Source organism: Chiloscyllium plagiosum, chromosome 15 (genome assembly GCF_004010195.1).
Source record: "Chiloscyllium plagiosum isolate BGI_BamShark_2017 chromosome 15, ASM401019v2, whole genome shotgun sequence".
Taxonomy (NCBI): Eukaryota; Metazoa; Chordata; class Chondrichthyes; order Orectolobiformes; family Hemiscylliidae; genus Chiloscyllium; species Chiloscyllium plagiosum.
In genome coordinates this window covers 38,545,093-38,571,545 of record NC_057724.1, presented here as the reverse complement: position 1 = coordinate 38,571,545, position 26,453 = coordinate 38,545,093, and the positions used below count along the sequence as shown (strand labels likewise).

General features: G+C 43.0%; 1 protein-coding gene across 1 annotated transcript in view; it reads right to left on the bottom strand.

The window, feature by feature from the left end:
- Nucleotides 1-26,453, bottom strand: part of frmpd3 (FERM and PDZ domain containing 3) — a 532,412-nt gene that overhangs the window by 33,189 nt on the left and 472,770 nt on the right. Inside the window, exon 15 of the mRNA XM_043705300.1 lies at nucleotides 20,837-21,016. Coding sequence (XP_043561235.1) covers nucleotides 20,837-21,016 — 180 coding nt within the window. The remainder of the gene's footprint in view (nucleotides 1-20,836; nucleotides 21,017-26,453) is intronic.

Genomic DNA, 26,453 nt, shown 5'->3' with positions numbered 1-26,453 from the left:
CATTTTATTTACCATTCTTATTGGAGTGTAGGGGAGAAAGTAAATGTATTGTTCAGAATATTGGCTTTTCACATATAGCAGGGATCAATTTTGCTGTCACCACACCTTTGCACTAGGAGCATTCTATTTATGTTTACAAGTATAGTTAAGAACTAGGTTTTCAGCAGATTGCAGAAGTGATAGGTTCAAGATGTTTCCATTTCTAATTTAATGTGATGCAGTTTGTAGAAGTCTGACATGCCATGGAAAATCTTAGAAGCTCTTTTTTTGCTCCAAGCTCCTCTTGCCATTGGCTCAGCAAAATGCAAAAGGCTGATATTCTGCACATTACAATCTTTCCCTCCCCTTTCAATACATATTAACCTTTTCTGAAGTTGCCTGAAGGGTTATAATACCATAATAATTCAAAACAATGATAATGCTACAGTTATCAACAAGGAGGCTTTGTAGCTTTGCCTAGAAATGATGTGACTGGATTATTACAGTGGATAGAATTTAAAAGCATTTTAGACACCATAGAGAAGATGGAACATTACATTTCTATAAATGTATTCCTACAATTGTCTGGATTTAATTTAGTAGACAGTTTATTTCAAATGTATTTTACTTTAATTTAAAGGCATGCTGATTGTCTCCCTGGCAACAGTCTGATGTTAAATCAGTATAGTTGCTATTATGACATTTGATCCTGAGATGGGTTTCCTTCCTTGCATTCATGCCATCATAAAAACTGCCTATTTCATCACAGTAATGTTGTCTGAACCCTTTCTCATCTCATTGTATCTGCTGCTGAAACCTTCATCTATGCTTTGTTTCCTCCTTTATGGACAACTCCGACACACACTTGGCTGGTACCTCAAATTCTACCCTGGTCTGGAACATCTAAAAGTCTGCTTCCCATATTTTAATTTGAAATAATTCCCATTCCCTCTCCACAATGCTCACTGACCTACATTAGCTCATGGTCAAGCTTCTGAAGGCATATAACATCAATAATGTGGAATGTGCTGCATTTGTCCATTTGACTCCAACATGATCTCAAAGGGTTCCAGGGTTGCCCTGTCATAGCTGACAGAAATTAGTACCCTAAATTTCCTATTTTTATTGTACAAGTTTTACACTTCTCATAAATGTAGCTGAGGCAGCTTTGAAATTTCTCTACGTGTCAGTGTGTCTACATGTGATTTATATGGACTTCAGTAAAGCCTTTTACAAGGTTCCACATGAAAGGCTAATCCAAAACAAGTTGAAACATGGATCCAAAACTGGTTCACAAATATGAGGTATAACTGGAAGCTTGTGACCAGCGGTGCACTATTCGGTTTGGTGCTGGGACCCTTGCTGTTTGGATGCAAATGTAGAAGGTATAATTAGCACGTTTACAGTTGACATAAAAATTGGTTGTGTCATTGGTACTGAGGAGGATGGTCTGAGGCTACAGTCTAATATTGATCAGCTGGTAAATTGGGCAGAGCAAAGGCTTTTCAAATTTAATCCAATAAATGCAAGGTGATGTATTTTGTGAGGTCTAATTAGGGAATGATATACACAATGAATGGTAGGTCCCTAGGGAATAGTGAAGAACAAAGGGACCTTGTGTATGAGTCCATAGATAAGCTATTACGAGGGGGCATATCTTTAAATTAAGGGGTGGTAGGTATAGGACAGATTTTAGGGGTAGATTCTTTACTCAGCGAGTCGTGAGTTCATGGAGTGCCCTGCCAGTAGCAGTGGTGGATTCTCCCTCTTTATGGGCATTTAAACGGGCATTGTATAGGCAAATGGAGGATAGTGGGCTAGTGTAGGTTAGGTGGGCTTGGATCGGCGCAACATCGAGGGCCAAAGGACCTGTACTGCGCTTTATTTTTCTATGTTCTATGTTCTATAAATGAATGTGTCAATATACATAAGCTGGGTGGTGAAGAAGGTATATGGGATGCTTGCCTTCATTAGCCAGGACATATAACATAGGAGCAAGGAAGTCTTGTTACAGCTTCATAAAACATTGGTTAGGCCACAGATAGAATATTATCTGCAGTTCTGGTCATCACACTATAGGAAGGATATGATTGCACTGATTAGGGTGCAGAGGAGATTTACCGCGATGTTGCCTGAGTGAAAATCTCAATTATGAGGAGAGATTGGATAGGCTGCATTTGTTTTCCTTTCAGCAGAGGAGGATGAGGAGGAATGTGATTGACATACACAAAATTATGAGAGGCATAGACACAGTAGATCGTGAGAATCTCTTCCCCATGACAGATGTGTCTAAGACCAGAGAGCATAGGTTTAAGGTGAGGAACAAGTGCTTTAGAGGAGATACGAGAAATAAATTTTTCAAACAGAGGGTGACAGAAATATAGAATGTGCTGCCTGAAAGAGTGATGGATGCAGATACTTTTGCAACATCCACGAAGCACCTGGATGCATGCTTAAAATGCCAGGGCATGGTAGGCTATGGACCATGTATAGGCAAATGGGATTACAGTAGTTTGATGTTTGATGGTTGGCATAGACATGGTGGGCTGAAGACCACGTTTCTATTTCCAAATATAAACAACTTCTAACAAGCAAGGACAAAGGCAAGTTAAAGATAATATTTACGCAGCTTACTGATGCTGATGCCTCAAGTTCTTTGGGAAAAGAAACTGAAGGATCTGTTCTTACAACGTGTAAGTTGACCTTGAGCTGGGCATGGACAAAGAGCTGATGCTATTCTGGAATTCTGAATAATTATCCTGTGTTTATTGGCTAGCAGTATTCAAATGGTTGATTAACATAGGGTAAGTTACCGACTCCTGAATTGGGGTTTATCAACAGTATTTAGAGACACGACAACATTTATCAGGTAGCAATTAATGCCGGGCAGTTATCTCCTTCAGATGGAAGATAGACCAGAAGTTTGAACATGGAACACAGAATATAGAACAGTACAGCATAGAACAGGCCTTCCTGTCCACCATGTCTGTAACTATCGTGATGCCATCCTGAACTAATCTGCCTGTACATGGTTTGTATCTCTCTATTCCCTGTCTGTTCACGTGTCTGCCTAAATGCCTCGTAAACATTGCTATTGTAACTTCTTCAACATCTGCACTGGCAAGCCATTCCAGCACCTACCACTCTCTGTGTAAAACACTTTCCTCTCACATCTCCCTTAAATGTTTCCCATCTCACCTTAAACCTATGCCTCCTAGTATTTGACTTTCCACTCTGGGCAAAAGACCCCAACAATCCACCCTACCCATGCCTCTCTAAATTTTATATACTTCTATCAGGTTTCCCTTCAGCCTCCAATAGTCTAGCAAAATCAATCAAAAGTTTGTTCAACTTCTCCTTACAGCTAGTACACTCCAATCCAGGCAACATTCTGGTAAACCTCTTTTGCTTTTTCCAAAGCCTCCGTATCCTTTTTGTAGTGTGGTAACCAGACCTGCACAAAATACTCCAAATGTGACCTAATGAGAGTTTTATACAGCTGCAACATGACTTTCCAATTTTTATACACAGTCCCACATTGAGATATCAGTAGGTGTGCTCAGCCAGGATTTGCACTCGAATAAGGGTGACATTAGTATGTCGGGAGATGTCATAATTGTTGCAATCACTGCAGTCAGCATTGTTCTTCCACAGGGTCATAATCTTTGATGGAGTCAAGCATGCTGTATACCTTCTTTATTAGCCTATTGACTTATGTTGCAACTTTTAGGGAGCTATGGACTTGCAATCCAAAATCCTTCAGTAAATCAATGCTCCTAAGGGTCATGCCATTTACTGTAGACTTACTTCTTGCATTTGACTTTCTAAAATGCATAACCTTACATTTGTCCAGATTAAACTCCATCTGTCATTTCTCTGTTCAACTTTCCAACAGGATATAGAAAATTTGCAACTTTTCTATATCCTGCCATATCTTTTGACAACCTTCCATGTGATCCCGAATTCCATAATTTTTAAGTTGTTTGCAAGTACTAATCAGACCGCCTACATTTTCATCCAAATCATTTATTCATTTCACGAAAAACAGGGGTCCCAACATTGATCCCTATGCAACACCACTGGTCACAGACCTCCAGTCAGAAATATACCTTTCACAACTACCCTCATCTTCTATGATCAAGCCAAGTGTGTATCCATCTTATGAACCTATTGTGGATCCCATGTCACTTAATCTTCTGGACCAGCTTATCATCAGGGATCGTGTCAAATGCCTTGTTAACGACCACTGCCCTTCCCTCCTCAATCACCTTCATCATTTCCTCAAAACACTGACTCAAATTTATGAGCTGAAGTGGGAGATGGCTCGGGGCAGGGTGACACTAGGCACACGGACACACAAGATGGCCACTGAGCCATATGTTGGTCACTTGACACACAAGATGGCCATCAGACCACAATATGGAGCGAGACAGCAGAGCAAAAACAGACACTGCCTGGGGTGACCAGAATGCCAGCACAATGCACCCACAATCTAGTTGATTAGTTTAAGGTGGGTGTGGGAGAGAATACACATGAGTAGTGTATACTGCCCGCCGAAGTGTCTGGGTCCAGCCAACACCTTTGATAGAAATGCTAACTGTTTGATATGGACTCAATACAAAATGATAACATCCAGGGCTGCAGTAATTGTCTTTTTCAGGAAGAGCGATTAGCACCCATTACTACAGTAATGGACTTCTGCAAAATTGACAATGTCTGCATTGAAACTGACAAATGACCGTGCTGAAATTAACAAAGGCTGCACTGGAACTGACAACGACTGCACCGGAACTATCAACAATTCTGCAATGTTACAATAAACAAGCTATGTTGCAAAGACAATAACCTCATCATTGACCTATTGTATTATAAAATGTATAAAAGTATCTTGACATGTGCTCCAGGTGGAGAGAAGACTCGCAGCTGAGCACTGTGCTGTTGGTGTCTTTTTCTCCCCAGAGTTCCAGTACTTCCTTGTACAATAACCTCTGTCGTTGAACCCCGACTCTGACTCCGAGGCTAGTGATTTTCCCCATAACAATTGGTGCTGCGAGCAGGGTTCTTATTACTGGTGTCCTGGTCATAGGCCACTATCGGGGGACCGGGATAAGAACCAATTTGTTCCTGCAAACAGGAAAAGTCAGACCGGACCAAAGACACAGTTTAAAAAGATACACCAATTGTAATGTCCAACTTGCTACAGTACCGAGTAAAAGAATGTAAGTGCATGTCTGTGGAGAAGTAGTGTTAATTGTATTAACTGTTGTAAGAGCCTGCTGCTTGTGCTGAAACAGCCAGAGGACAAGATAGTGTCTGTCTCAAAAACCCTGCCCTGAACCAGTTGTTAAGAGGGGTTTGGCACCCCCCCCCCCCCCCCCCCACAACAGCGCAAAGGTTGAGATTTGAAGTGGGAATTGAGGTGCCAAGGGCACTAGGAGCCGTAAAACACAACTGGCAAAGTTGGGTAACGTTGGACTCTGTAGGGGTGAACAACAGAGTCCAGTTAGAGATTAAGTTAAAAGTTGGGTGCTGTTTGTCCTTATAATTTCCAATGTGGTGAGGAAGAGGAGCTGATCACTCTGACCGAGAGCCAAACCTCAGTAGAGCGCATGTTACCAAGGTGGGGAGCGTGGACACGGTGAGTAATCTGTCAGTCCACAGTAGAAAGACAAAGCTTGAATAGTGGCGATGGCCAGGAGAGTAAAGAGTCCTACTGGTAGAGAGCACACCGGGCTAGAGGTAGGTTTCTGGGCCTATTGGGAGGTGTTGGGTCAGTAGAGGTGGCCAGGAAGGTAGAGGACTCCTGGTAGAGAGCACACACTATTGGGCCAGCATTCCCAACCGACTGGTAGGTACCGATTGGTAATGGTGGCCAGGAGGGTACAGAAGTTCCACCGGTAGAGAGCACACCTTGGTAGGAGGCTGCTATGGCCGTACAGACAGAGCTGGAACAGTATAATTGGCCAAGGGGTAGAGAAGACCCCACTGGTTAGGAACACTTTACTGTTAGTGGTATCCGGGGAGTACACAATCTGCTAAATGGCAGATCAAAGTTTTAAGGGGGATACTGCAGATTCCCTTATGGAGAAATACAAGGCAGATATACAAGGGTTGATAGAGCAAATGAAGAAAAGTGGTTGGGATCCATCCAAAGCATTAGTACAACAGATACAGTGGGTAGATAAACAGAAATGCAATAAAACTAAAAAGGTAGGGTAATGTTAGTGTCCCAATTAGCAGGCCTAATTGAACAAGTGAGTGTGTCCACGAGTAGATGGAGAAAGGACCAGGAACAAGTTGAAGAGCTGGAGGATGGAATACAAGAATTGGAGCAGGAGCTGAGCAGGGTGAACAAAAATTCAGATGTGGCTTTGCTTCCTCTCTACGAGATATTCCAACAGGGACCAACTGCTCCCTCTATTGGGTGAACCGTGCAAGAGGAGAAAGTGAGGACTGCAGATGCTGGAGATCAGAGCTGAAAATGTGTTGCTGGAAAAGCGCAGCAGGTCAGGCAGCATCCAAAGAGCAGGAGAATCGACGTTTCGGGCAAAAGCCCTTCATCAGGAATAAAGGCAGACAGCCGGGTAGGGAGAAAGCAGCACAGAGCACAATAGGTGAGTGGGGGAGGGGATGAAGGCGATAGGTCAGGGAGGAGAGGGCGGAGTGGACAGACGGAAAAGGAGACAGGCAGGCAGGACAAGTCCGGACAAGCCACTGGCACAGTGCCGGAAGCCCGGAACTAGGGCGAGGTGGGGGAAGGGGAAACGAGGAAACCGCTGAAGTCCACACCGCGCCCCGGGATTGAAGCATTCCGAGGCGGAAGATGAGGTGCTCCCCCTCCAGGCGTCCGGCGGCGAGAGAGCGGCGGCGAAGGAGGCCCAGGACCTCCACGTCCTCAGCAGAGTGGGAGGGGGAGCCGAAACCCTGGGCCATGGGGCGGCACGGCCGATCGGCGCAGGTGTCCCAGAGATGCACCCCAATCGCTCCGCTAGAGGCGCCCCCCCCCCACCCCTTTCCGCCTTCCGCGGGGACCGTTCCCTCCATGGCTGCCTGGTCGGGTCCGCATGGCTGGAAGGGACACTTTGCTAGAGAATGTAGGGCCCCATGAGCAGAGTATAGAGCAGGGAACAATGTAAAATAATTCAGCCATTGCAACAGAATAGGATACATGGAAGCAGTGTGCTGGGAAAGGCATGGGGCACCCCTAATCACCACCTGGAACACCGCGGAACCATGGGAATCCCGAAGTCAGCAGATCTGACAACCAGCTGCCTCCATTCATGAGGGTAAGGGAGAGGAGAGAATTTACGTACCCGCAGTAGTAGGAGGGAGGAAATGAGAGATGCTCGTGGACACAGGAGCCACTGTATCCATCACAAACCCACCCTTACACCACACAAACAAAATGATTCACTTAACTGGGGTAGAAGGGGATAAAACACCAGCTTACCTAAGCAAAACTACCCACGTAGAAATAAATAACAAATATATTCCCATGAGATTCTATGTATGCAATAATAATGAGGGCACCATAATGGGCAATGATCATGAGAGAATATAATGTTCTAATCAATTGTGCAAAAGGGAAATTGATTTGGCCCAGACAGGATGGTTGAAAGACCGAGATTGGGAAACTTACAAGTCACCTTGAAACTATTAAAGTGGCTACCGTCACCAGTAGGGACTGGAAACTTGAAAAGGGGGGATTCGGAGCCATCTGTGCCTCCATTCCCGGAGCCTGGGCAGAAACAAAGTTAGATACAGGTCTCGTTAACATAGACCTGATAAGGGTTCCCGGACATGAGCATAAGCCTCACTGCCAATACCCAATAAAACTCGAAGCAGAGAAAGCTGTTGGTGGAGATAGTGAAAGGACTAGTGAGACAGGGAATCCTGAGAGAAACCACAAGTAAAGCTAATTCCCCAACGTGACCAGTAATAAAGCCTGATGGGAGCTACCGGCTCACCATTGATTATACAGGACTAAATAAGGTCACCCCCAAATTGCACCCCATTGTAGCAGACCCCTCCACCATTTTAAACAGCTTGGCCCCCGAACACAAGATTTTTTTACTATTTTAGACATAGTCAATGGGTTCTGGTCTATCCCGTTACACTCTGAGTCCCAGAATAAATTTGCTTTTACAGTAAGGGGCAGACAGTACACATGGACTTGCCTGCCACAAGGGTTCCACAAAAACCCCACTATTTTTCACAGGGTGATGTGCGACATTCTGAAGAGAATAGATTTACCAGAGGGTAGCACTGCCCTCCATTATGTTGATGATATCCTAATTGCCCCAGAGTCCAGGTTAAGACACCAGGAAGTATTACAGGAATTGGCAACTGCAGGGCGAAAAGTCAGTCCCACAAAGGCACAGATTGGCAAAAGACAAGTCTTCTCTCTGGGAAACCTTATATTCCAGGCACTCAAAGAAATGCCCAATGACTGCTAGGAGGCAATCCAACAGATGCCATAGCCTGCCCCTGTCAGGGGAGTCAGAAAGGCCTAGGGGCTATTCAGCTACAGTCGCCGCTTTATACCCGAGTTTGCAAAATTGGCTGAACTCATCTAGAGCTTAATTAAATGAGGCAAGCCCGCCTTGGAACCTGTAACGTGGGGGGCAGAACTGGAAGAGGCATACAGTCAGCTTAAAACTCGACTCATATCGGCTCCTGGGCTAGGGCTGCCAGATCTCAGCAAAGATTTTCACATCCACTGTATAAATGAGGGAGGGTTTTACTCCGTAGTGGTCACCCAAGACCAAAGTGGGGATATAGATGGGGATGAAGATAGGAGTAGGCTAAAGGATACCCCTAGACACAGCTGAGAAGACCGTCTTCATGGATGGGTCATGAAAATATGTAGCATGGTCGCCCCAAACAGGACGGGCTGTGGTAAATGATAAGTTAAAAACAGTTATGTCTGGAAGGATTGATGGAGGTCGTCCACACAGGTGGCAGAACTAGTAGCACTCACCAAAGCACTGGAGCTAGCAAAAGGAAAAATTGTGAATATAATGCAGACAATCAATATGCCTTCAGTGTAGTCCATGACTACATGGTGGCATGGGGTAGAAGAGGGTTCACTACTGCAGCGGGATCCCCTATCAGACACCAATTAAGATTTCAGGCACTATTGCGTGCCAGTGAACAGCCAAACGAGGCTGCAGTAATAAAAATAAAAGCCCATCAAAAGGAGCCAGCAAGAAAGCCCAGGTTGGCTAAAATTCAAAGGACACCACACAGCAGACCAAGCAGCTCAGAAAGCCCTCGAACAAGAAGCCATTGACGAGGCTGCAATAGCAAAAGACGCTATCCAAATTCAGCAGCTACAGGAGGACACCCCACAGGAAGAGAGAGAGAAATGGGAACTGAAGGGAACATTGAAAGGGGAGGATGGTGTCTGGGGGTGAGCAGACAAGGTGGTAGCACCAGCGTGTATGCAGAACACATTGCTTGAACTGCACCTTAGGCTCTCCCATACAGGTAGAGAGGCCATGATAGCAAGCCTAGGGAGACAGTGATGGTGGAAGGGGATGGGAAAACATGTGGCCAAGTACTGCCACAGATGCATGGTTTGTGCACAACATAACCCAGGGACACCCATAAAGTTAGGATGGAACACCAGCCCAGACCAAGGGAACCCTGGGAACAACTTCAGATAAATTTTACAGGCCACTACACCCTTCCATGGGAAAACATACTGCCTGGTCATCATAGACCAATTCACCTGGTGGGTAGAAGCATTCCCAACCTAAAGCTGCTCTGCGACCACTGTGGCCAGAATATTAGTGGAGGAAGTAATCCCAAGTTGGGGGGGTACCTCTCCAGATCGATTCCGACTAAGGGACGTATTTTACAGGCAAGGTCATGAAGACTGTCTGCCAATTACTTGGCATTAGACAAAAAATTTCACATTTCCTATCACCCCCAGAGCTCAGGGATGGTCGAGAAAATGAATAGAAATTTAAAAATACTTTAGCTGATGCTATGCAAACCTCAGGCAGAACAGGGCTAAAGTGCTGTCAGCCATATTGATGAAATTAAGAGCCATCACAAATCAGGCAACTGGGCTAAAACCATGTGAATTAATGACTGGGTGAGCAATGCAGTTGCCGGAGACAATAATCACAGGTGGCGCTGATGTAGGGCCACGAAAAGACAAAATTCGGCACTATGTGATAGAATTAAGCGCCCAATTGAAAGAGATGTGGAAATCTGTAATTGATAAACAGGACAAAAAGGACAAGGCCGAGGAATTCGAAATCTTCCCTGAGGTCCCAGCAGCAGGAAGCCGTGTCCTGGTGCGAGCCCTGCCTGACAAACCCATTTATTATCGTGTTGTATGGAATAGGTCATACAACAATGGCCATACAACAATAGACCCCTGTGCCTGCATAGATACTAAAGGAAAAAGCACATGGAAGCACTGGACCCAACTAAAACTGTTTAAAGACTCCTATGACCAAACTAATGTAATTGACCATTCCCCAGGTGCAGATAGGAATGGCAGACAAGACGGTCATCCCGGGGGAGAAAGGAAAACACAACAGAACAAACCACACAGAAGCATGACTGCACTTCCTAGTGAAAACAAAGACTCTGACAGATAACTTTATTTAACTGCAAAATGTATATACCTGTAATGTATTTTACTGTGTTTAAGTGTTGCGACTGTCGAGATTTGAGGATAACCTCTTCTATAAAATCCACCTAAGTTTGCATGAGAACTGAACTGTCTGCTACCCACTGATACGATCAGTAGAATCCCTATTTGTGGTCATCCCGGTATGTACCCCTATAGTAGGCACCTCGGGAGTGCCGTGTAAGGGCAGATAGGAAAATACCAACGGGCAGTCCAGGGTAGAAGTGTGCAGCTGGGCAGGACCACTGGCCCATGGGACCAGGTCCCCCAAGCCTTGGGAAGGGAAAACCTCTTAAAACCTGGTAATTACCCACTCTGTTTCACAGGGGAGGGATGGGGATGATTTATGCCCTGGTTCCCAAAAATGACTCATGCGTCCAGACACAATGCACTTATCAGCACTGTACAGTCACCAGGGGACAGTTTACCTGCACCTGCAGCGAGCAGGCATGCTTGAATGTGACCATGGGCAGATAATTCATATGTGATCAGTGCAATGGCACCCATGTCAGCTCTGCCACCTCGACATAACCGTTTGATACTTACCAGCTGGGAGGAACACCCGGGGATTGGGTGACATAGGTAGACAGACAAATGGAAGGACAGGACATTGTATGTTATCGAGCAGCAAAGGGATTTGTTTTTCTATTTAAGGGGACTTATGTGACAGACACCTCACTCAGACCACCCAAACCAAAAAGACAGTAGGGACAACTGCATCCCTTACTGTACCATGCCCCAGCAGGGGACATGTTCAGAGAAGATAGTGACCCGCTTCATCAGTCAGGAGTTCTGTGCCGACAGGCAGATCCCCACCACTTTGGGGTCATCATTGGTTTTGGATTCTTGGGATCTCTACCTGTGGGGTTGGAGGGGGGGGGGGGGGGAGGGGGGGAGGTGTGGCGCAGCAGGGGTCGTCAGCGCTAAAAACCAAAATTACCTTGTTTGTGGCCTGACTATCTTAGGCAATAATACCTCAAAAGCTCTGGAAGCAATTAATACAGAGCTGGCTGAACTCAGACTCTACACACAGCAGATACAGCAGATACATGATGAATGATCAATTAGCACAGCAAGGGGGAGTTTGTACAATTATTGGTGACAATTGTATCAAACGTGTTATTGATTACTCTCATAACATTACAGAAGCCATCAAGAATATCCGAAACCAGCTAGATAATTTTTGACAGGGAGCCACAATTACAGACAGCTGGCTAAATTGGTTGCTAGGTAAATCTTGGGGACCCTATTTGGCACACGGGATAGTTCTCCTCATTGCACTCTTGCTGGTATTCTGTGTGGGCCTTGGGTGTTTAAAGCTGTGTTGTAAGGCGCTACTGACGCAAACTGTGCCAGCAGCGAGTGTCAGCATGAAACAGCCCCCAACGAAATTGGGACTCAATGATACCCCTTTGGAGGAGGACCTCCGAAAGATGACCTACATCTACATGGAAATTGGGTGGTCTGCGGGAGATCTCTGAAGTCGTCTCCTTGACCACAAAGAGGGGAGTGAAATGGGAGATGGCACAAGGCAGGTGACAGTAGGCTAACGGACACACAATATGGAGAGAGACAGCTGATAATGCGTCTGGCCACCAGAATGCAGTCACAACCTAGTTATTAGTTTAAGGCGGGTGGGGGAGAGAATACACGAGTAGCGTATACTGCCCGCCGAAGTGTCTGGGTCCAGCCAACAGCTTTGATAGAAATGCTAACCGTTTGATATAGACTCGATACAAAGTGCTAATAGCCAGAGTTCCCGGTGGAGAGAAGACTCGCAGCTGACCACTGTGATATTGGTGCCTCTCTGGCTCTCTCTCTCTCTCTCTCTCTCTCTCCCCAGAGCTCCAGTATTTCCTTGTACAATAAACTCTGTCGTTGAACCCCGACTCTGACTCTGAGGCTGGTGATTTTCCCCACAACAGAGACAAGCCATCCTCCCCATTAAGCCATGCTGACTATCCCTAATATGTCCACTCATCTTAAAATGCGAGTAAGTCCTGTCCTATGAATCTTCTCCAATAATTTCTCTGCCACTGATGTTGGACTCACAAGCCTATAACTTCCAGGATTATCCCTATTGCTCTTCTTAAACAAAGGAACAACACTGGCAATTCTCCTGTCTTCGGGGACATTGACAAAGATCTCTGCCAAACCTCCAGCCATCTCTTCCCTTGTTTCCTTCAGTATCCTGGGATAGATCACATCCTGGAGACCTATCTGTCTTAACATATTTCAAGACACAACAACATCTCCTTCTTAATGTCAACATGCCCCAGTATATCAATATACCTCTCTCTAATCTTATCATCATCCCTGATCCTGTCCTTGATGAATACCGATGTGAAGTACTCATTAAGGACCTCACCCACTTCCTCTGGCTCTATGAATAAATTCCTTCTTTTGTCCTTGAGTCATCCTACCCTTTCCCTAGCTACGCTTTTGCTCCTAATATTTTTAATCCTACTTGCCGAGACATTTCATGCCCTTTTTAGCCCTCCTAATTCCTTGTTTAAGTTCATTTCTGCTTTTTTAATACTCCTCAAGGGCCTTAGTTGAGAAGAAGATAGAGGAGCACTTCATCTGATAGAAAGGATGCTGTCTCCTGTTACACGTCAAATAGCTTTAAGTCTAATTAGTCAGTATATCATATCTAAACTGCATCTAAATAAATTTCATAAATTATCTGAAAATTCTTTATGGATAGTCAACAATAGTTCAAGTCCCAAAATCATGTAAACTAACTTTACTTGTTTTGTTATCATGTAAAGAGGGGATCACGCAAGTAGCATTATAGATCAGCCAATTTTCTCCAACATATTAAATGGAGCACCTCTCCTCACATGGTCAAATGCTATTTGAGATCCATGAAGACAATATCTAATGGTCTCCTATGCTCATTGTATATCTCTTGTTGGAACTGTTCAACTGAAAAAATCATGTCAATTTTAGATCTTCCAATTCTGAAATCACAATGAAGTATTGGTAGATTTTGCACTCTGATAAGAGTAACATTAGTGTGCCATGATAATGGTTACAATCACTGTGGTCAGCATTGATCTTGCACAGGGTCACAATCTTTGACTGATACATACATACCCTTGGGCAAATACCCCTCCCACCAGCAGTGAAAGACATGTTTGTGCAGATACAGAAGAAGCGCCAGTTTGCTAAGTTTGGTGAGTTTAGCCAGTATAACATCAGCATTGGAATTCTATCCATGACAAATAAGGCAATAGTAGGTTGACTTCCTATCATGTCTTGAATTTTCTCAGTGAATGGGTCCACTCTAGCTAACATACAACTCAAGGCAGTGTTCCACTCAGGTCTCCAAATGTTTATTGAAATCAGTGATGACCTCCCCTGCCTTTGCTCACAAACACATTCTCTGTTTTGAAGGACATCTCAATATGTTAGCCAACTTGGAACTAATACTTATTGGTATGTTCCCTAGTTGTGTTTTGGACTTTATTTTGAGAGGTCTTAGTGGATTTGGAGTGTTCTCATTTATAATTACTGAGAATTAATTGTTTGGTCTCAACAACAGTTTTCATCACCAATGGGATATGATGATGCTTCTTACCAACTAGGCTAGCATCTAATACTGTTGTTTATGCCAATTGAGTTTAGATCATCACACTCACAACTGCTATCTTTCATGCTGTGTTAATGCTGCACAATGAAACTTGAGAAGGCTCAAGTAGTCAGCATGTTTTTCCTCTTGCTTCCTAAGTGTTAAGAATATGTAATTGTAGGTACTGCCATAAGGTATGTTCTACCTCACTTTGGCATGCTGTGTAGAACACGAAGTAATATCTGTCCAATTGAGCTATGCTACTGCTGGTTTTTAATCTGGCTTTGAATAAAAAAAAAACCTTCAAGGGTTGCATCCTCATCCTGATGCATACCAAGTAGGATCTGTTCACAATCAGTGCTGTGGTAGCTACAACTGTTGAGAATACTGTTCAGTGAGCCACATCGAGTGAAGATCATATCCAGCTCATGATATTGTTCAGATCTTGGATATTATTAGGACACCTTGTGGCATTGTTTGTTTTGAAACAATGTGTTAATTACACAAAGCTTGTGGTAGCAGCAAAGCTCAAATAGTCTCTGCTCATTCTCATTTATCTTTTCCAGTCTTAATACCCATGACAGGAGGATCAATCCTCATAGTCTGTAACTTTCCTTCTAATGAAATCCCTTACTGGATAGAGATGTTCTGAGTTATTTGATAGCAGTGTCAGGCTCCTCTTAGAACTGTCCTTTCAATGTCATAATGGAGCACAGCATTGGAATATGGGCACTCATGAGGTTCTCGGGCCCTGTTTAAGTTGAGAGGCAGATTGTCAAAATGTTTCTGTACTCATTTGTGTTAGGATCTATACAAAGAATATTGAGTTCCTTACAGTGAAGCCTACATATTGCTCAGATTTCCACTGAACTCTCCACTTTGCCAAATTAACATGGAAGGTGGAATTTTATGAGGGTATGGGCAATGTTGGCCATGGTGAGATTTGTGGCAGAATCAGATGAGAGTTGACTTGTCTCAGCATCAGGAGCACCTCACTGCATCTTTCATCATTTTGTCAAGTGGTGAAGTCTTTTGTGGGCAGCAGTGAGTGGCCAATTAAATGACAATTATTGATGCTTAAATACCTTATTAATAGCACAACTCACCTCATTACTATTCTGGTTACTTTCTTACCAAGCTAGATGTTGAGAACCTTGACATGGAGATCTGAGCAGGGAACTGGAGTCTTCAGCCTGCTACTGGCTGAGACTAGCCTCCATGTTGCTAAACAGCAAACAGCATGTCAGGGCAAGATCTATGGCCACCAAGCACTCCTCATCCACAGACATTGACTTCCAACATTTGCCAACATCTCACAACCATCAGGGAATATTTCTGATTTATTTGCATGTGGCTCAGGGTGCACAGATCTGCATTGTAGGATTTACTGTCAATTAATATTGAAAGGCTACTGTAAGGTAGATTAAGTTGGGTTATCAGGTTGGCATGAACAAGTTGGACCAAAGGGTCTGTTTCCATGCTGTACATCTCTATGACTCTGTGACTCTGTGACACTTTGCATGTAGGCAGGCACCCAGCTCACGAACTGGACTGTGTTCCATCTCAGTGCTGCTCACCTGCTCTCTTAGCACCTACCAGCATGTTTGCACCTATCCATACCTTAGCTTGTCTTACCTGTTGTGTCAATTAGCACAGTCATACAATCAGGCAGTTTGCCTTTCTGGGAACAGGCCTCAGTAAAAATGGCATACATCCTGCTGTATGGTAAAGTGTTGTGTCAGTCTCACACCCGTACCATTTATCAGCAGTTTACACGGCAAACACACTGCAACTGTCATTTCTTAAACCCATAGGGGAGTAGTTCTCACCAAAGTCCATTCAGGTATCCATCAGTCAGGGTAGGTCAAGGGCAATCTTAGATTCCACTCCAGGGGATTGACCATGGTCAGGTATCTAATTGGGATGTTCTTAGTCAGGAGGTCAGTGCCTTTGCCGTCCAGGGAGTGGTTCCATGGCAATCACAGCTGTCTTGTGCATGTTATTGACCAGCTGCAGGTTGTCCATCAATCCTGTTCCCACTATCCTAACATTCACAATTGTTGTGAATTGAAAAGTTGGCATCTTTTCTCTTTTATTTTACTAATTTGCCTGAACAGTGACTCTAAGTTCGAAGCTTCTGATGGATATGGTATACTTAGAATTCAGAAGGTGTTGATAAAATAACCCACAAGAGGCTGGATAGAAAAATAAAAGCATGTTGAATAGGGCATATGATTAATGATAAGTTAACAGACACAAGACAGAAAAGGTCATTCCTGTTTTGACAGACTGTGACCAGTGAAGTTCAGGAGTGAGCTCCAGTTGTTCGCTGTATGTGTGTGTGTTCCTTAAATGATGAGAAGTTCAAAGTGTAGATATACAAAAAGACATAGGTGTCCTTATCAATAGGATACTGAAAGCTAACATGCAGATGCAGCCATTTATTTGGAAGACTAATAGAATGTTAGCCTTCATTGCAAGAGGATTTGAGAACAGGAGTAGCAAAGTCTTACTTCAATTGCATAAGTTAGACCACAACTGGAGTAATGTGTGCAGGCTTTGTCTTCTTATCCCAGGAAATATATTATTACTATAGATGGAATGCAATGAAGGTTCACTAGACTTGCTCCAGGATGGCAAATATGTCCTATTAAGAGAGATGGCCAAACTGTGGCTGTAATCTCTAGTGTATTGAAGAATGAGAAGTGATCTTATTGAAACTGATAATATACTTAAAGGGACAGACAGTCAGTTGTAGGCAAGATCTGGTTGGGGAGTCTAGAATGAATGAGCACATAAAAATAAGGGGATGCCACATAAGTCTGAGATTAGGAAAATATTTTTTACTCAGAGGGCCATGAACATTTGGAATTCTCTATTACAGAAGGCTGGGTAAATTCAGTCATTGAGTCAGTCTGAGGTGGAGATTTGCAGATTTCTGATCGCTCGTTGTATCCAGGGCTTTTGAAGATGGGGTGGTAAAAGGCATTGAGGTATTTGATTAGTCATGATCTATTGTTGGTGGGGACAGGTCAAAGGGCAGAATGGCCTACTCTTGCTCCTGTGAGTGATCCCCATTTCCTTCCTTTTTGCTGTATGTAAGAAATCTGCAATGGAGCTGCAAGTGACTGTAACCACACCCATAGCATGTTTCATTCTGTGAGGGAAGTGTTTCACGTTCAAGCCTTTCAGAGTGCCACAGCATTACACGGACATCCATAAAATACAGAAGAAAGACAACAGCAAGCAGTACAGGTACTTTGATTCTTTGGCATTAACTTGCTGTATGGATTGCAAATTGTGTCCCAAAGCACCTTTGGCCACATCATGCAAGATCAGTAGCCAATCCCACTTATGTCTATGATGTACAAGAAAAGCTTTGCAACTTGGATACATTCATTCTATTTGGAAAAGTAACAAGCATTTTCCAAGTTCCTATATTATACACATACACACATGCAGATGTTGCTCACTTCATACACCTTGGACCATAAAACATTATGTAATGCTAAGGATGACTAGGCAGGACAGACATTCACTCATACATCTGATGATGGAAAGTAAACATTTATTGACAAATTTGAGAACATGTTTATGATTAAGTGTCACTCATGCCACTGGTGTGTCTTCAGAATGTTGTCTTCTTGCTTTCCCTTCCAAGGTATCTCGGTGCAGTCTCTGGTCCATAGTTGGGCAGAGGCAACTGCCCTACCATGGAGCTTGTTGGCTTTGGAGTTTTGGTCAGGTGACCCTGAAGGTATTTGAATCTAAGAAGCCAAGACAAGCTTAGCAGTGGGTGCTCTTGACCCTAATCTAGCAAACGTACCCACTGAATTATCAACAACTGAGTTGGTTGGGGTTGTGGGTGAAGGAGATGCCTTGCACTGCAAGCCTCCTGGCCATTGACACTGTGTTTATTTCATTAGTACCGGGAGGAGACTAAAGAGAGAATGTATTGCGAACAATGGGCAGAAGCTTGGGTTCGTTAGTAATAATTCAATGTGGTGGTAATGGGAGAGTAATACATTGATGCATAATGCTTCTGTCATAGTTGCCCAGATCCATAGGTTTTGTTATTTCCATAGGAGTGGACCCAATTATCATCAGTCAGGACCAGGATTATCTCCTCAGAGAGGGCATGATATCAAATGTTGGGCACCCCATCACTGGCCTTGCCTCTCTTTACCCTATTATAGGCAATTTCTTCTGGAAGGAGGCAAAGGATGGGATTGAGTGAGTTGAAATTAGCTGGCAAAGCTGTTAGTGCTGGTTCAGGTGAGGGAAAGGTGAAGTTTCCTACAAGTGTAGTCTGCACAGAGGCCATGTAGGATTAATAGGATGAGAGGTTGGGGTGGGTGAGGAAAGATGTTGCATGCAATAGTGAGAGTGGAAGACCAGTAGCTTTGTGGAGAGGTGAGTGCAGTGGCAGAGATAGAATGAGTTTGAGATAGAAGATGGTAGCACTTCCTCCTGTAAAATGGGAAGATCCATTGACTTTCTTCCCTTACTGCTGGTCACTTCTCCGAACTGTGGAGATAGTGCTGATTCGTATGGCAACTTTGACCCAAACTGGCAAGGTTTCCATGTTGTGGCTTCATAAGCTGGTCCCGGGGAAAAAGCACTGCCCTCCTCTGCATTACCCTGTCCAACAGGCCCTCCAGGTCCCTGACTGTAAAGCATAGTGTCAATTTCTGCTTATGTGCCAATGCTGGGGCAAATTACCTGAAGTATGCAAGGCTCCTGGAGACTGCTAGCACTTGATTGAGTACATAACTGCCTTTTAAATACAGTGCTAGGGCTAAGAATCTCAGGATGTTGCAGCAGTTCAGGAGGTTGTTCAGGTGGAGGAGATGGCCTAGTGTGTATTATTACTGGATTGTTAATCCAGAGACCCAGGTAATATTCTAATCCCACCATGGCAGAAGGTGGAATTTGAATTCAATAAATATCTGGAATTAAGAATCTAATGACTACTATGAATTCATTGCCAACTATTGGAAAACCCCATCTGATTCACTAACATCCTTTAGGGAAGGAAACTGCCATCCTTATCTGGTCTGGCCTATATGTGACCCCAGACCCACAACAAAGTGGCTGACTCTTAACTGACTGATAGGCAATAAACAGGCCCTCATCCTGTTCAAGAATAAAGTAGTGAGTGCTTCCAAGAACAGCATGACAGGAGCCATGGAGGCATGGCACATTGTTAATGAAGCATGTTTAGCATGTCAGCATGGGAAAACTTGCTAGTCCTCACAGAGAGGCCCCCAGAAAGATAGGGAAAATTCTTGCATCATTGAGCACCTGGTTATTATGCCACGCTCAACTTATTAATGTCTCAAAGGAACATTAATCGGGTTTCAATACTTGAATCATGAGAGTTGAATTCCCATAAAAAAATTGAATTTAGGCCCTTCTTTTTATTAAAAGAGATTATACATTTGGATCCAATATTTTAGTAGCATTACCTTATATTATTCTTGCATTTAGATGTTGTGTATATTTGCATAAGTCCCCTATCTCAACTTAGATAAAATGCTGCAATCTGAAATAGTAACTGTTCCTCTCTCCATACATACTAAGTATATCACCATTTTCTACATTATTGTATTTTCAAGATGTTTGTCAAAAAAACTATAATTGAGATCAGACTAAATAGGAACAAAGAATACCTTGCCAGCTATTCTTTTTCAGAAGAATGAGAGGCATTGGGGGCTATGACCTATTCAAGATGATTGTGGTCAGATGTGGCTTACAATGTCACCTTCAAAGAGCAATCATCACAGAATGAAAAAAAGAAGAAACCTCAACCCAGACACAGAAGAAGGTGACCATTTGCCTTTTGTGAGTCTGTGAACTTGCAGCAAACAGATATCATATTTTACCTCAGAACTGTTATTTTTTCTTTGTCATATTTCAAGAGTGATAGCAATATAAGAACATTTGAAATTAGTACAGGTGGGGCCACTGTTTCACCTGGTTCCCATTTCCCTTAATGCATCTAGTAATAGAAGTACAGGAAAAATGCATGAACACAAGATGCTTGGATATGGGAATACTTGTAATTTGGAAAGTACAACAATAAAGATTCTGAATGTACACCACCAAGTTTACTTTGAGGCAATATTGCGAAGTTGAGCATAGTAAAAACAGCATTTAAAATTAGACAGAATGTAAATTGTATGTATCTTGGCAACCTTTCTGAACCATATGAGTTTCTTTCTCATCTGCTCCCAGGCAACACTGTGGAATGATGTTTACTCTTTTTGGTCGCTACATCTAGACTGCTTTAGTGTTGTTCTTCAGAGATGTGTATTCTCTGCTTAAAAACATTATTTCCTACATCTTTTGCTGCAGAACATCTAAAACTGCTTCCTGGAAGATTGTTAATTGTCATATTAATATTACTGCAGGCATTTTCCCTTTAAAAAAAATACTTATATGCTGATGACAGTCATTTACAACTTGTCATTGCTGAAAGTTCAGTGGTATTTGCAAAACAAAGAATCTCACATAATTGTGTGAAGCCAGCTCATAGCCTTCCAAGTGCAGAGAATAGCAGACCGCCTTACTCACATGCAAATTTGACATTCTGGCTATGATTTTAAAGGAAAGTAAATTTATGCAATCCCTACCTTAGCTTCTGATATGGTTAGCTCAACCCGAGCTACATTCTCTTTCTCTCTGAATAACTGGATACGGCTCACCCGACCAAATTCTGCCAGAATAGTGGTGAGATTTGTTTTCAGGTCTATAACATGGCTGATTCCGTGTTGTGGCCCAACTAACAGCGTCATTTCTGATTGTCTTGCATCCTGTAAGGCAGTACATTACACATTTCACCTAGATGAATAATAACACTGCAGAGTTCATGTTACAGTGTAATGTAAAAAGCTTTCAGTAAACTATCTCATGGGAGTTTTCACTTTAATGTTGATGACATTAACTTTATATATTCTTTTAGCAATATCAGCACATGAATACATAAAGGTTTTGCATGAAATTCTCCGCTCTGTTAACTTAGTCATGAACTAATTTATTTTAAATTGCTTAATGCTACTGTTGAAATAACATGTCAGAATATCAAATACTAACACTAAGAAGGTCATTTTCAGTTTGGCTGCAGGTGTGAAGTTTGATTGACTGCCTATTACACATCTTGTCCAATTTCACTTTCCATTGACTATGATACCAGTTCCAAAATGGCCAATTTTCTCCCCAGGATCCAAAGTGATAATGACCCTGTGCTTGTCCACTTGTAGAAACAACAAACATTTCTAGGTTCTCAAAAGTCTCTTACAAGCATTGTGTGAAGAAACCATGCAGATGTTAAAAACAAAGAATAGGACATTCTTTTGAGCTGCCCCACTTCACTTCTTCTAGTTTTGCGGCAGTGGAACAGATCCTATTTATACACAGAAATGAGTTGCATTTGTGAACCACATTTCTGAGCTTCAGAGTTTGGCAAATCACTTTACAGCCAATAGGTCCATTTGAATTTTAGTCACTTTTTTTTAATGTGGGATGTTTGATTATACAAACAATGGAACTTTCATTAGCCTGCAATAGGGCTGAACTGGTTCTGAGGAAATTTTGAGTCAAAGTATTAGAATCAGAACCCATATAAAGCAAGTACTCACCATTAACACCTTGCAAATTAGGAGCGGGAAAAGAAAATTTGGACCTTCTAGCGCAATCCCATTGCAGTTTCCATAGATTTCCATTTTGGAAATTAGATGCAAACTAATGTATTGGACTTACCCAGTGCAGGGCTTTATGTGGAGTTCAGCCATTTTATTGTGAGCGTGACTATTTTTGCCTACAAAGCATTGGAATAGGGTAAATACCCTCAATAGCACTCTGCCTTCCACAGGATGACAGACCTTTCATTCTTTTCTCTCAACTCTCTTCTTTGTACCTCTGCACTTACTTAAAACTTATTAACCTTTTCTAATTATGTCAAGAGGTCATTAGCCTACACCTTTTCTCTCCATAGATATTGCCTGTATTGTCATTTCCAGCACGAATGAATCCATCATCAGTATATGTAAATGAGAAGCAGCAATTCAAGATTTCTCAGTTTCAGTTACTTTTCCCTGTTTGATTACTCCAAAGATTCACTTTTTTCAGAAGATTTGGAGGCTTTGGGTCAAATTTGCCTGCTGACTATGTCTATTTTGTTTGGTACTACCACCATTTCTTGACCTTCCATTCAATATCACTTCAACCAGGGGAAGGTACGGCATCTCTGGTGGCCACACCCTTACAGGAGTCACCACTAAGCAGGAAGAAGGAGAGCATCGTAGCATGGAAAAAAGCAGAAACAGCAGCATTTGAGGAGACTGCCTCTTATTCAATATTAGCTTCATAGAAAATACAGGCTGATTAATTCTATGACTGACTTGGTTGTTTTCATATTTCCTAAAGGTTCTTTGTACAATATCCTTAAATAATTAATTAATTGATGCACATCACTGCCAGACTGGCAAGTAATTTTATGGATGTTCCCTTGATGAGGCAGTATACATCTTTCACTGACTCTCCAGCTGGTATACAAGACCCTGATTCCTCAACAAGATTCTGTCCTGTGCAAATATGCAAAAGATCAATAGTAGACACACAGGAAGTTGTTATGTAACTGTCATCCTTTCAAATCTGTTTCTATCTGATATTTCCCTAGGTGATAACAAGCTGTTTTGGGAACACTTCCTGTGTCAATGGATAATGACCCTGCTCAAACTAGCCCCAACATTGATTATTGCCAGGAGATGTGTCAGTTAGGATTCTGCAGACAACTCCAGGTTGTGTTCCAAAACTATTCAGTTTCTGCAACCTTGGTACATCTGATTTCAAATGAGCTTCTGATTTCACACTTGTGCCATCATTAAGGCCGACTATTTCTACCTTTGTAACATTTCTTGAGTCTAGATTACAGTGGTGCTAGAAAAGCACAGCAGTTCAGGCAGCATCCGAGAAGCAGTAAAATCGACGTTTCAGGCAAAAGCCCTTCATCAGGAATACAGGCAGAAAGCCTGAAGGGTGGAGAGATAAGTGAGAGGAGGGTGGAGGTGGGGAGAAAGTAGCATAGAGTACAATAGGTGAATGGGGGAGGGATGAAGGCGATAGGTTAGGGGGGAGGATGGAGTGAATAGGTGGAAAAGAAGATAGGCAGGTAGGACAAATCATGGGGACAGTGCTGAGCTGGAAGTTTGGAACTGGGGTGAGGTGGGGGAGGGGGAAGTGAGGAAACTGTTTAAGTCCACATTGATGCCCTGGGGTTGAAGTGTTCTGAGGCAGAAGATGAGGCGTTCTTCCTCCAGGCGTCTGGTGGTGAGGGAGCGGCAGCGAAGGAGGCCCAGGACCTCCATATCCTCGGCAGAGTGGGAGGGGGAGTTGAAATGTTGGGCCACTGGGTGGTGTGGTTGATTGGTGCGGGTGTCCCAGAGATGTTCCCTAAAGCGCTGGAAAAGCACAGCAGGTCAGGCAGCATCTGAGGAGCAGGAGAATCAACTTGAACTGTTGCCTCTAATGAGGGCCTCCTTCCCCAAGTAGGAGCCAGTTTGCTAGCTTCTTTCTTAAATGTTCTATCACTTTAAGGAGGTTACCATTTCATTCTCATGGACAGGCTACTCTGGGAACCATGAGAAATCATGCTGTTTTATTCTGACCTTGTCCCCTCTGTGACTGTAATGTCCACCAACAATTCAATGTCCCAAGATACCTGCTTTCCTCTAATGCAACACTCACTCTAATCAGGATGATGGTGTGCACTTGTAGCCACTCCCATTTTCCATGCATGGCGACTGGTAGCTTGCAGCTCCATTAGTTTACTAAATACTTCCCTGGTGATTGCAATTTCACTAACTTCCTCTTTCCCTTCCACTTCTCGATTTACAGCTATTACATGGAATATTTTTTGTATGCTGTACAGCGAAGACAAAAGCAGAATATTTGTAATTTAAATTCTGAGGTGTGGTTCAACTGTGAGTTACCAACATAGACTTCTGGGTAAAAGCATCTACTTTATTTAATGAGCAATGAGAAAAGAAATAACATTCTTTTCAGAATCTTGTAACAAGAACACGTACCTAAACCAAGTAACTCCAGTCATTCAGATCAGATGCATATATTAGATTTTTGAAACAGCTGCACTACTCCTGATACTGTTTCCTGCAGCTGCATTGTTTTCCTTTTCAATTTCTTTTTGAAAGTTAATATTGAATTTGATTCCCCACCATTTTAGACATTGCATGCCAGATTAAATTAATATGCAAAATAATTTTCCCTTCTGGTTCTTAATTATCTTCAATCCAATTTCTCAAAATTCCTGATAATTTTGAACTGCTTTATTAAATCTTTCCTTATCTTCTGTTCTCAAAGGAGAAAAAAACACACTCTGTTCTCTTTTCAAAATTGAGGTCCCTCAGCCTTGCACATCTCCTCTGCAGCCTCTCCAAGCATTAATATCTTTTTTACAGTGCACTGCCTAGAATTGTTTGCATATCTGTCTGTGTTTAGCCAGTACTTTACACCTTTCTTGCTTTTTTTGTGCCTTTATTATAAAGCCAAGATCAAGTATGCTTAGTTACAGTGGTCATTTTCATATGTATCTCACCTGCATCTTTTTCAACTCCACTGTTGCAAAATTATCAGAAAGTTTATCTGACATCCAGTAATGCAGGTGCAGAAATTTCTTCCATTAAATATGGTGAAGACTGAAGTCATTGTTTTTGGTCTCAGCTCCAAACTCCATTCCCTCCCTATCAACTCCATCCCTCTGTTTGGTAATGGTCTGAGATGTAGCCAGTCTATGTGCAATGTGAGGTGAGGTGAAAATGACAACCCTTGACATCAAGGCCACATTCAACTGAGTGCAACATCAAGAAGCCCTAGCAAAACTGAAATCAATGGGTATTAAGGGGCAAACTCTTGTTGGTTGCAGTCATAATTGGCACATTGGTAGATGATTGTGGTTGTTGGAGCTCAGTCATCTCAGCTGTAGGACATCTGTGCAGGAGTTCCTCAGGGTAATGTCCAAGACTCGATGATCTTCGCTGCTTTAACAATGACCTTCCCTCCATCATAAGGAGAGAAGAGGGGATATTCACTGATAACTGTGTAGTATTTACCATCATTTGCAACTCCTCAGATATTGAAGCAGTCCATGTTCAAATGCAACAAAATACTTGGGCTGACAAGTGGGAAATAACATTCACATCATTCAAATTCCAGGCAATGGCCATCACCAATAAGATACAATCTAACCACTGCCCCTTGACTTTCAATAGTGTTACCATTGCTGAAACCCCCACTATCAACTTTCTTGAGGTTACCATTAACCAGGAATTCAACTGGACTTGCCACATAAACACAATAGCTACAATAGCAAATCAGAAGCTAGGAATACTGCAGCGATAACTCACCTCCTGACTCCCAAAGCTTGTCCATCTTCTTGAAGGCACAAGTCAGGAGTATGATGGGACACTTCCCCACTTGCCTCGATGGTTGCAGTTCCAACAATGTGCAAGAAGCTTGAAACCTTCCAGGACAAAGCACTGCTTGATTAGCACCACATCCACAAGCATCCACTCCCTTCACTACCAGTACTCAAGAGCAATAGTGCGTCCTATCTACAAGAGGCACTGTAGAAATTCACCAAAGATCCTCAGACACCAAGTTCTGAACCCATGACACTTCCATCTATAAGGACAAAGCCAACAAATACATAGGAATTCCATCACCTGCAAGTTCCCCTGTGAGCCACTCACCATTCTAACTTCAAAATATATCAGCGTTCCTTCACTGTCGCTGGGTCAAAATCCTGGAATTCCTCCCCATGGCTTTGTGGGTCAACTCACAAAGCGATTCAAAAAGCTAGTTCATCATCACCTTTTCTAAGACAATTATGGACCCAGAGATGCCGGAAGACTAGAGGTTGGCAAACGTGGTGCCACTGTTTAAGAAGGGCGGTAAAGACAAGCCAGGGAACTATAGACCGGTGAGCCTGACCTCAGTGGTGGGCAAGTTGTTGGAGGGAATCCTGAGGGATAGGATGTACACGTATTTGGAAAGGCAAGGACTGATTAGAGATAGTCAACATGGCTGTGTGCGTGGGAAATCATGTCTCACAAACTTGAATGAGTTTTTTGAAGAAGTAACAAAGAAGATTGATGAGGGCAGAGCAGTAGATGTGATCTATATGGACTTCAGTAAGGCGTTCGACAAGGTTTCCCATGGGAGATTGATTAGCAA